General features: G+C 42.0%; 1 protein-coding gene across 1 annotated transcript; it reads left to right on the plus strand.

Moving 5' to 3' along the window:
• The first annotated feature begins 6,206 nt into the window (after positions 1-6,206).
• Positions 6,207-9,110, plus strand: edf1 (endothelial differentiation-related factor 1). The gene is made up of 5 exons (XM_040157887.1): positions 6,207-6,520; positions 7,615-7,666; positions 7,906-8,066; positions 8,310-8,403; positions 8,520-9,110. The coding sequence occupies exons 1-5, from the start codon at positions 6,443-6,445 to the stop codon at positions 8,579-8,581; spliced, it is 447 nt and encodes a 148-aa protein (XP_040013821.1). The 5' UTR covers positions 6,207-6,442; the 3' UTR covers positions 8,582-9,110.
• Positions 9,111-12,339: the final 3,229 nt, after the last annotated feature.

A 12,339-nucleotide genomic window follows, 5' to 3' on the forward strand; every position in this document is an offset into this window, starting at 1 on the left:
GCTTATTGAAAGAAAAGAAATAAAGCAGTTGTGATTTCTTAAATGTACTGTTGATTCTGTATTCTCACTTTGTCATATTAAAATCATGCATCAAATTCTCGTGAAAGAAATCATGGGAAAATGATTTCAGTCTTGGGACTGTTTAGTTTAGCTTAGGTTTGTGGGAGGTGCAGTGTCCTTGATGGAAGTTGTAATCAAGCCTCAGCAGAGTCGAGTAGTTTTAACGCTATGTTACCAGCTAGGTTTCCGAAAAACACTGATATGTTGTGTTTTTAGCACTTCATGCATTAATGTTCAACATGAAGCAAAAAAACCATTATTTCAGTGGGTACAGTCATTTCTAAAAGAACTGCTGGACGGGGAATCGAGGTTTGATTTTGTAGTGCTGGACATTTTTTACTCCCCTACTTCATCACTGCTTTGCAAATACGTAAAAAAAAAAAAAAATTAAATCCAAAGAATGTCTTTCTCTTATTAGCTACACTTTATTGCTACCCCATCCTCCAAGAACTTACAAAAGACAATTTCTACTTTATAGTAAGTTTTAACAAAAACAAAAATTGCTTTATATGGACATTGTTGCTCTGCCAGGTTATACCATAAAACCATATAAAGTCACTGGAAAACACATGATCCAGTTTCTTTGTCTCTCCTGACTGGCCTGGATCTCATGCAATTTAGGATGCAGAACAGAAAAATAGTTTGTGGGTGTGTGTGTTTTTTGTTTTTTTTTTAACATTTGTGCTCGTTTTCAAAGTTAAAAAAAACACACATCCGAGACAACTCATGTTTGAGCAGTTTAAAAGGACTTTTTTTGATCTGGCTGTACTGTTCATCCTCGCCCACCAGACTCTTCCTTGGGTGTGGTTTGGAATTTTACTCATTTTAAGTCAGAGCAACATCCTGCTTTTAGACCACTGGTCAACCTGGGGGTCAAATCGTTCTTTGATTTAACTGCTCATTGATTACATGAGCGCTGATGCCATAACATGTAATGAGGGGCTACAAGTACGGCTGCAACTAACGATTATTTTCATAAATTATTAATCGATTAATCATTTAGTCTATGAAACATCAAAATCTTGTCAAACAATTTCACTGAGCTGAAGGTGGTGTCTTCACATGTTTTTGTTTTGGACAAAACTTTAAAAAACAGCCCAAACCTCCCAGATATTCAGTTTTACAATGATATACGACAAAGAATAGCAGCAAATTGTATCTTCTAAGAGGCTTAAAATCTGCAAGTATTTGTCATTTTTCATTGTTTTTGCTCGAAAAAGCAATATAAGGATTAATCGATTATCAAAATGGTTGCCGATTTTTTTTCTGTCGACTGACCAAGTGATTAATCGACTGTTTGTTTCAGCTCTAGTCACAAGTACTCGTTACTTCACGTTAAGTGGTCACAATTCAAAAAAGGTTATAAAGAACTGTTCCGGACATAAAAAAAAAAAAACCCTCTTAAATTTCAGCGATACATTTTGTAAGATTTAATAATTAACGCTCAACACTACTAGACTGACTCTTAAATCCGCTGCAACATCGCCCGGTGTCATGATAAAGCTTGTTTCGCATCACCCTTAAAATCCACCGTTTGACCACTGGACATTTGTATGAATAACAATTACCGTAATACCGCAATATTGACGCACGTGTGAAGAGCGGGGCACTTGACGTCAGAAGTGTCAAATTCCAGAGATTTTTTTTTTTTTTTTTTTTTTGTCAGGACAAAGACGAGGCTTGTCCGGACCGACAAAGTTTTCCCTTCGTGACCGCGGAGTGAGGGACTCGTTCGCTTTTGTGTAACAATTCACTGACTCTACCTCCGAGCATTCCGAGTGTTTTTTCTGCGCCAGACAAACACGGTAACTTGCCTCTTGGTTTCATCTTTTGTCCCGTGGGACGTCCTCTCGACCGATGTGATGTACGCGCGACTAACGCTAACGTCTAGCGCTCGACATCTAACGCTAGCTTTAGCCGGGGCCATTTATTTATTCGTTTATTTTTCCCCCTTTAGTTTTGTATTAAACGCGGTGCCCGCAGGAAAACGCGGGGCGTGCTGTTAAAAAAAAACAAAAAACATCGGGGGCCTCGACTTGATAGCAGTACGTAAAAATGCACGTCGGGGAGAAAACTGTACTTTTCAGAGTTTCGTACTCGTAAAATCCAGTACAGTTCAGTTATGAGTAGATGCCATGTCGCCCCGGAGAGGAACATATGTCAGCCATCTTACTCGGATCGAGCTAAGTCTTGCTTGTAAAACTGATGCGGGACTCGCCACGTTAACGTTTGTTTACCTCACGACGTGTTGTTGGTCAATTACTCGACTAGTCCAATGACGAGAAACTAATCGCCGACTGTTTCGCCAGTGGATGAGTCGTTTATACGCGGAGCTTGTCGTTGCTCCAGCTTGACCGTTGCCTCGGTTTGACTTTTTCATAATTCTAAACCCGGATATCTTTGGGTCTTCTGCTGCTGGTCGAACAAAAATCGAAGACCCTCACCGTGAGCTCTGGGGAAACCGTGACTGACTGACATATTTACGGCAGCTGGTCGATTCCCTGAGACAACAGCCGCCAGATTAATCGGTGGAAACAGTCACTGGTCGCACCCGTAGTTGTACTGGTCGTCGTGAGGCTCTCTGGAGACTTTTTGTTGTTGAGGGCCTGACCCCAGAATCCCAGTATTGTGCATCTAGGGAGGGGGGCTGAAAGTTACGCCCATGTAGCTACCTGATGCTGAGCTTGACCGAGATTAATAGTGATGCAAAAAAAAGCTGTGATGATTTCATGTTTGCCCCAAGATGTTATTTACCTCCCAGTCCACAGCGTGCTGTAATTAGGGGTCCAAGCGACAAAAGGAACCCCCAACTCCTTGAGGACACGGGTTTTCTAGTTTAAACATTCGTCCTGGTTTACAGTGCTGCTGTTCTCATCCAGTTGGAAATAATAAGAGTTGCTGGAAAAACCATCGTTTGCTGATGTACTCCCATATTCCCATAGCACACACTGGCCAGAGAAATTTAACAGAGAAATTTAAAATGTATTTCTCGTGATCAGTGAAGTGGTTGACAAACTGGTGAGGTGTTTTTCTTTTTTTTCTTTTTTTTAAAAATGATGATAAATGTAGAATGTGTCTCTGAAGCTTTTTTGTGTTACCCCCCGTATCTCTCCGTGTATTCAAACTTCCTTGAGCAGTTTACGATTGTACAACATTGCAGCAGTGGTCCTCTCCGCAGGCAATATTACCGGCTGTGCATCTGGAATGAGAGCTGTGTCTCCCTCCGGTGGTTGCACTGAAGAGTCAGTAAAGAAACGCCTGAGTTGTCTACAAGTAAACCTTTAACCCTGAGGATTCCTGCTCTAAAAATGTTCCCGCTACATGGAAAAGTCTATATTTAACAGTATATCAGGATTTCCGTTTAAAAGCACATTTAAATTTTTAAAACTTACGATTGGAATGACTGGTTAATCACAAATGGCAGCTTCCACGGTAGATGATTGTTATAAAGCACCAAAATTTAGGTCGCTCAATGTTCTTTGTCAGTGCCGCTACACTCTTAGAGGCCTCATGTCATAAGCCGGTATGTTTCAGCTTTCTTTAAGTAACAGCTGCGTTTCTTTGAGGCAGGAATGGCTACCAAGGGCGGCGTGAGGTCAGATGAGGGCCTGATGATGATGCAGGAGCTTGATGATAGGCTGAGAGAGCAGATTGACAAACTGGAGCATGTACGCCTTGCTGCCGTTGACCTGAAGCACAACTTGTCTGAGGTACAGTAGGCATGCCATCGCTAGTGACAACTGCTGGACCAAAATTCATTTCCATCGGCCTCTCTTCTATGTTGGTGTTATTTTTCTTTTATACAGAGTAACAGTGAACTAACCCAGTCTATCGCTGACCATCTGGAATGGTTGAACCACTTGTCAGAGCGAGTGGAGACTCTTCACATGAACACAACTGTTTTTGTTCAGGTGAGAAATTGATCGTTTCCGACGGTTTGTTATGCTTGTGCACTCTGCACCAAATTCAGAACACAAAAGGCTTTGTTGATCAAGTGTGCATACTATGTAATAATGTTATCACTTGCATAAAAACAGGAATTACTGGACGTGGCCATTATTGTTCAATCAGTGTTTCATGGAGCAGCAGATACATAACTACAGCATTTGCTGATGGATTCCTGGCAAACTCTGTCCACGTGAAGAGAGTAAAAGAAGCCATTAAGACACAGATGTGCTGGAACATCTGCAGCCACCAGAATGTCCTGTTTCTTTGACGGGAAAAAAGACATTACATCATATAAACTAACACGTGTTACTGTTCAAGCATGTTCTAAATCTGGTAGATTAGCTGCTAGTTTCCTCATAGTTGATCTGTTCTCACATTTTCCCAGAAAAGCCTTTATGGTGGTAGATAACACTAGAGGGAAACACATAGTAAGGAAGAGGTGGAAAACTGACTCTTTACTCTTGTGGGTCTAAACGGGGTTTGACAGGTTTGAGGCAAACCTAAGAAAGTTTCTGTGCATGTATCGTTCGTCCTGGCACTAATTTCCTTTACAACATTTCCAGTTAAGAATGTGACTTTTGTGGTGGAAAAATGGCACCGGCTTCCCTTCCCGAGCATGTCAGCAGGATAGCTGCGTGTCAAGTCAGTCTGTGATCATTTCGTGAAACACAAATTGATTTAAGTATATTCACCTCCATAAAAAATAATATCAGCTGAAATATGAAAGGTATTAAACCTAGATTTTGACACAGGCCCTCTATGAAACATGAGCTTAAAATTGGCTAATTATGCAGGAGCCACCTAAGAGTCCACCTAGGTTTTAATTGTGCTCTAGTGGTGCAAATTACTAAACAATTCGGACTATTTATCAAATTACCACAAAATAAATGCTACCCAGAAAACCTAGGGCCTTCTAAACCCCGGCACAGTTGTCCACTTTCCGTAGTCTGATAATCCAGCCTTGTTTGTGGGTTGTAACACTGGAAAAAACTTGTAGTTTTGTAAATTTTATCAAGAGTTTGATTAAAATGTTATGAATCCACAGCGAGAGAAATCCTGAGACTGACCTGTGTGGGGATTCTGGCAGCTAGTACTTTAGGAATATAGTACAGAAACAGTTTATGTTGTGTAACTGATTGCTGAATCACATCTATGAGAGAACCTGTAATTAACTAGGGTTGTCCAACAGCGTTCCAGTTTTGCACCGAGTTATGTCGCAGCTGCGTCCTTAAAATTTTTGACTGTCAGATAATTAATTAATTCTCCTTTTCCTATGTGGTGTCACCAGAGTGGGACGTCAACAAAAACTAAGAACAAGAGAAGGTTTAATCTGCAGTATATCAATATGTACTAACAGTCCTCATCCACCCAGTTACTGGAATCTGGGACTTGGAAAGACATCAGACAATGTACAGTGCATTGGCATCTTTGCTAATTTCTGTTTCGTCTGTTTCCAGATGAATCCCAAGCCTCGTGCGTGGGCAGGGAAGCAGGGCTCCAAACATGGCTACCGCTGGGTACGTCTTCACCAGGCCGAGGACGCCCATTCTGAGTTTGGCTGGTCCCCCATCCGCACACGACGGAACAGCGACGCTGCCTCTGAAATGTCTTGTAACTGGTGACCCGGCGGACTGTGGCCAATGTCTCCACCGAGGACGCAGTTTAAGGCAAAAATATTGTACAGCTCGCTTCCACCAAATGAATAATTGAAAATAAGTCTTTGCACATATTGGTACATTTTCACTCTTTATCATGCTGAGTTTAACATGTAATTTAATACTTTACATTTTTCTATTCCTCAGTATTATTATCTTGTTGAACGTGCTATATTTTTAATAAACATGGCTATCCAACCCTATTAGTATGTCCACGCTACCTTCGTGTAAAGATTGTGTGAAATTCTCCAAGCTGTGTTCTGATTTTTAAAAATGAAAAAAATGCAACCGCTGCATTCAGTTATACATTATTCGTAGTAATTTCCAAACTAATTTCTAATCCATTCCTATGTTGGCAGTGCGCCACAGTTTAATTATTTTATGTCTGGGTTGTGTAAGACTGTGTACTCTGTTCTCAAAAACAGCCGGCAGATGAAACAGACAAATATTTTGTTACAGCTCCCCACCCTGTCTGATGTAATCTGTGATTTTTAAAAAGTGCTATCAGACGGTCTGTGTGGACACACCGACGGAAGGCCTGTCGATGCGGATGCGGGTCGGCATGCTCCACCAGCAGAGGTCGCTGCGGAAACGCCTCCATTATGTCACTGTTAACCGCACAGGTTTAAATAAAGCTTTGGCAGAGCGCGTGGGTGATATTTCTGGAAGCAGCGTCTGATTCGCTAAAGTGGCAACTACCTTCTTCAGAAGGATCATTTGTTGAATTTATTTTTCTATCTATATTAAACCTTACGGGTATCGAGTGAACCCCCGAGAACATGGCAGAAAGCGACTGGGATACCGTGACTGTCTTGAGGAAGAAGGGGCCGACTGCTGCCCAGGCCAAATCCAAGCAGGTTAGCATGAACTCCTCACATCGTCTGTGTTTCTGATATTTCTTTTTTCCTGAAGCATACTCTGAACTTTGGATCCTTTAAACGGGCTCAAAATGGGTTTGAGATTATAGTGAACGCTAGTGTATAATGTATCAGTAAAAAAAAGGATCGTTTCTGCACGTGGTTTCGGGTTGAATTGTCCAGTAAACATCGCCCATGCTTCCTGGTGTAACTAAGTGTAGTTAATAACAATAGTGAACCGGACCATTTGTCTCTCACAGCGAACCCTTAAGAACGGTCGGACGTTATGTTTGATTCGAGCGGGCGTGTGAGCCATTTGTGCCGATTGAAGGACTGTCGTGTTTCCCTTTGAGAAACAACTCAAACTCCGGATGATGCTTAAGTTCAGTTAGATAGCCAAAAAGCTACGTCCACCTATGCAAATTATTGTTTGGTTGGCTTCTCGGTCAACCAAACCTAACTCAAAAAAATGACTGACGCAATCCGGGGAAGCTACAGTTTGCTAGTGAAATATGACAGTGATCAAAATAGCAGCTAACTAGCATTAGCCAGCTAACCTGCCCATGGCTACTTGGCTATGGCTAGCTAATCATAACTAACGCTAGTTTTAGTTTACGTGTTTACTTGGGATAGGATAGGACATCGTGTGCAACCCCCATGTAGATGTCTGGTAATGCTTGTCGGAAAACATGTAGCTAAACATTACAGAGCATGCTCTAGATCCTCTCTTTAGGAGTTCTGTAATGCCACAAACAAAGCCTATACACACTTTAACAACTGCCTTCATAAAACGTTAAAATATTGTTGTTTTCTTATTGCAAGCTCATGGTCCGTTTTTTGGGAAGCAGTCGAAAGCAACTGAACGATTACAGCCTAACCAGGTGTTAAGTTGGCTTGATTTTGCTCAGGCAGGATTGACCGTGTCATTTGTTTACCTTTAGTGTCATTCTTAGATAAGCAGATTCGTTACTTATTAACTACACGATTTGTAATAATAGGGTAAAAGCTACGGGAGCCTGGTCTTAATGCAATCTGCTGTCAGTGAAATTGGAATATATTTTTTTGAAATTTGCACATGTCCATGTTTTCTCTAGGCTATCACGGCTGCTCAGAGACGTGGGGAGGACGTCGAGACAACCAAGAAATGTAAATTTCCACTTTCTGAACGAATTTGGGAAAGAGCACAGATGATTTGCTGAGTGACCTAATTCTGACATGTCCTTCGATATTCCTCTCTTCACCCAAATTGTAAAACTGCAGGCAAAACATGACAAGCATTTAAAAATTTTTTTTTTTTTTTTTTCTCTACGTCTGTGTGATGAGTAATCTGTCTGCCACCCTGAGTCATGCCCCAACATAACCCTGATCCTACACTTGTCACACAGGGTCTGCAGGGCAAAACAAACAGCATCTTGTGACAAAGAACACAGCCAAACTGGACCGGGAAACAGAGGAGCTACACCATGACAGAGTTACTCTGGAGGTGGGCAAGGTCATCCAGCAAGGCAGACAGGACAAAGGCCTGACCCAGAAAGACCTCGCCACTGTGAGTATACAGACTTCTCATATATTCACATGCATAACAAATAACAGGTGGTGGCACTGCTGTAAAAGATGCCTTTGTCTGTTTTTGTAAAACACCCTTTATCATGTGTGTTGATGGGTATGAAGTGTGCTCACATGAAGTGATTTATTGAAGTTAAAAGGCACTTAAATGCAGAAAATGGAAATTGAATTGCCTTGCGGTTCAACAACATGATAAATTATGGATCATAAATCTTCTCCTCAGAAAATTAATGAGAAGCCTCAAGTCATTGCAGACTATGAGAGTGGGAAAGCAATTCCCAACAACCAGGTCATGGGCAAGATAGAGAGAGCAATTGGTAAGAAAACTGTTCATTATTTTTTCCATAACAGAATGATCATGTTTATTACGTCTAAATTGTCAGTTGTGTAACTCCTGTGTTCATCAGTACATCTGTTAATCTGCCATGAACAGGGCTGAAGCTACGTGGGAAGGATATTGGCCTACCCCTGGAGGCAAAACCCAAGAAGAAATGAACACAAAGCCTCGAAATCAGCCCCCCCCACCCCCATCCCAACAACCTCCCCCACCACCAAGAACCCTTAAAAACTCTCTCTTCTCTTCCCCCTATCCCTCCCTCTACCTGGGCTGATCTCACCTGTGTCCTGGTGGACCTGGTGTTCCACTGCATTACAGGCTGCATACTAACAAGTCATCTGAAAACACTCCCCTGACCACATTGTCAAGAGAATGATCGAATGCATTTTTCAACAACACAAACTCAGAAGTTCCGTGAATTTCTTTTCACCCACATCTGCTTGGCTTTGGCATGATAAATTCAACTTTTTGATAGTGATGTAAAATCATTTAAAGGGTGAAGTCTTTTTCATGACCAAACAAAATAGTTTGGCAAACCTTAATTCTGAGCATGATGTTAAGCCAAAAGTGCGTAATTGCATCTTTTTCACACACACGTTAGGCAGTGGGTGGATGTCATTACAGTGTTGAAATGTTTTAATGCTGTGCTTTGTTTGATCTAAAAATAAAGTTTGGCAGTTCATGACATTGCTGTGTGTGAATTTGTAGCCAGTGTAGCACAAGATTTCATACCAAAACCAGTGACGTTTTCTTAAACATTCCTGAAAAGTAGTTCCGGCAGTCATCTTTGAGATCACTGTCAGATATCTCTTACTTTCATAATATAAGAAATATATATTAATATATTAGTGTATATATCTTATTTATACTGATAATCAAGCAGTTAATGCCTCATAATTACAGAGGCACTTACCATACCAGAACAAGTGTTTTGAATGTGCAAAACTTGAAAGAAAATGCTAATTTCTTAAAATAACTTTATGGAAGAATTTAAAAAAAAAAAATGGCTACATTTACCATCTAAACTACAGTTGGATTGTCGTACTAAAAGGAGTGGTGAGAAAGTCTGCTGTGTCCACCTGAAATCTGAATGTTGTTGTTGTTGTAGTAGTAGTAGTAGTGAGCCACTAGATGTCAGAATACTACAGGAAATATATTGGGACTGTTCCACTGCCAGTCAAAAATAAAGCATCAAAACTTTGTGTTGCAGTTAGATGTTTGTGCTAAAAATGCTTCAAATGTTTACATTTATTGTTTCTCAAGTACATTAAAAAAAAAGCACAAATTACCCCATAACTTTAAATCTTTCCCACTGCTGAATAAGTACAGATGCATAAGTCAACAACGTCAACTAATTATTCAAGTACTATATGCAGAGGTATGTCGAAATTTCTTGTCCTGTGTAATGTTTCTTTTTCAATTTTCACAATGAACCCTATCTTAAAATTGAGCCGTCTTGCAGCCGTCAACTGTGCAACACCAAAACGACTCCTTGACGAAGCTGGGCTTTGAGTAGCCGCGATTTTCAATGCTTTTCATTTTTTCTGTGCTTCATTTCATACCACGGGCTATCGATTCAAGTACTACTTTTGCAAGAGGTAAGACTACCTTCTGTTCTTATTAAAGGGACATGGACCCAATTGTTGCAGGAGAGAAAAAGTAGCAGGCAAGGATGGGGAAATGCAAGTGAGGTAGAGCACATCCAAGGACTTGTACATGATGCCGACAAAAATTGCAGGAGCAGTTGCGTTTACGAGAACTTAAAAGCTGGTTGAGTGTAAAGGTCTTAAACTCGGCACCTCCTACCATATCTTGATATTGTCATCTCTCGCTCTTTGGCTTTGGTTTAAAAAAAAAAAAAAAGGCATCATGTTGGGGCACTGCACACAGGACCCAAAGGCCTCTTCAGGTGAGACTGCCAGAAATACAAAGGAAGTGTGTACCATGAAGACTTCTGTCCTGCATGACCTCTGCCAAGAAAACCTTGTGGTGCCCCTGGCACTTCGAGCAAATCAGTAAATCCATGTGGCCGTCATAAGAAGGACAGGAAAATACAGCAGCCTAAAGAAACCTGCAGCTGTGACTGTACATTGTCTGCTTGTGTGGGGGGTTCATGGTCCCAGGGGGTGCTGGGTAACATTAAGTGTCACCTTTATCTTTGCAATTAATTAGAGAGTAATGCCGCCACGTCAGTGACAGTGACTCTTAGGCCTCTTAATGGGGCCAGCCCATGGGCTCAGGCTTTGAGCTGTGCTTCAGGGAAAAGTAATTAACCCGCAACACAAAAGTAGAATGCGTCAAGGAGTGAAGCATATTCTTTACTAGCGCGGGCAAGTAGTTGCAACCAGCAATAAGCAGGAACCCACGGGCAATGAGGTCGAAACGTGGAACAACAACAGTAAGGACACAGCCGGGGGACATCCTGGCTGTCCCACATCTCCGTTGACCTTCATCGGGCAGTTTCTCTAACGAGCAGCTATGTTGAACTGAGGGAGCAGGAGCCCACTGGGCTACTGTCAAATCAGCTGCTGCCTGTGAGTCTTGAATGGAAATCTTGCCTGGGAACTTTTGTAGATGGCTTTCCCCCGGCCAGCCGAGCCGGCCAACCAATTTAGGTTCCAAGTGCGGGAAGTGGTGACTGAGGGCTGGAAAGGTAATTATGTGTTAAATATGTCATGAGTGCGTCCTTTTTGGTCCTGAATATGGTCTGCTGGGATGCATGTTTGCTCAAATTAAGTATGCAACCTCCTGACCGGTGTTCACTGGACAAACAAAGAAGTGAGCCTGGCTGTTGTGACCGGGGAGGGGGGGTTCTTGCTCAACAGGCTGCTTCCCGGGGTGAGTGTGTGTGAAAGAGAGAGGGAGACAGAGACTGACTGCGTTCCTGGAAATGCCATTCCATTGGTCAAAACACCATAGCAACATTGTTCCACCTATGACAAGGGAGCAGCCAGTGGTTTTGAAGGAGTGATGTGGAGCAGAAAGCTACACTGGGGGGGGGGAGTTGGGTGACAACGCTGGGGGGAGGGATCGGGGTGTGGGTGGTGGTGGGGGGGGAGTCTGGGGTCTGTTTTGGCCTGAGGCTCCAAACCCAAATTGAGATTCCACAACACGTACAACCTGTTGTGCTGATCCGTGCAGTGCACTCCCCCTGGCTCCCCCCGCAGCAGCAGATGCTTCTCCTACAGTTGGCCGATTGAAGTTTTATGGCTTTCTCTGGCCATTCGTTCCTGCCTGTTAATATTTCTTTCAGTTTGAAAACCGCATAAAATGCCTTAATTCTCGCTTAAGGAGCAATAGTAGCTTACATATAAACCTTTCAAAATTCCACCTCACATCAAAAGTAATCGAAATTCCTCGCATTAACTGCGCTTTGCGTCTCACCTACCAGCACCAAAACTACAAAAAGGAAAGTATTCAGCTGCAGTGTAACATCCTGCTCAGACGCATTAGATTACCTGATGCTAGTGGCATTCGCAAATTTCACTAGTTGATACAAGGTTAAACTTTTTCGTTGTGCTATTACAAGATATGCCACAATCTTGTACAATGTACTTTAGAGGCGTAGGCAATTCTAAGCCAGAAAACAAAGTGAGACAATATAAGAAAGGATAGGTTACTTTGTATGCAGTCGTGCTCCATTTTCAGCAAAATAACACCCTACACTTCCTCTGTCAGAAGACATGTTGGCTGTGCACTAATCGTGCCCTCATTTCCTCTCATCTCTACAGTTGAACGTCCGGTTAAAGACATGAAATGGCACGATTTATGCAAACATGATAGAATTTTACCATATGGAGGAAATGAACGTCTTCAACATGAAATAAATGTTTTGTAGAGGTTCGCTAGTACAGGAGGCCAGTAATACCAACATGACATTAATAGCTCAATCATTATAATGGATGCACACACACAC

This window comes from Xiphias gladius, chromosome 20 (assembly GCF_016859285.1).
Source record: "Xiphias gladius isolate SHS-SW01 ecotype Sanya breed wild chromosome 20, ASM1685928v1, whole genome shotgun sequence".
Lineage (NCBI taxonomy): Eukaryota > Metazoa > Chordata > Actinopteri > Istiophoriformes > Xiphiidae > Xiphias > Xiphias gladius.

Coding starts and splice junctions, on each gene's coding strand:
- edf1 (XM_040157887.1), top strand. CDS start 6,443: ATGGCAGAAAGCGACTGGGATACCGTGACTGTCTTGAGGAAGAAGGGG. Junction 6,521..7,614: donor CCCAGGCCAAATCCAAGCAG/GTTAGCATGAAC, acceptor TGTTTTCTCTAG/GCTATCACGGCTGCTCAGAG. Junction 8,067..8,309: donor CCCAGAAAGACCTCGCCACT/GTGAGTATACAG, acceptor TCTTCTCCTCAG/AAAATTAATGAGAAGCCTCA.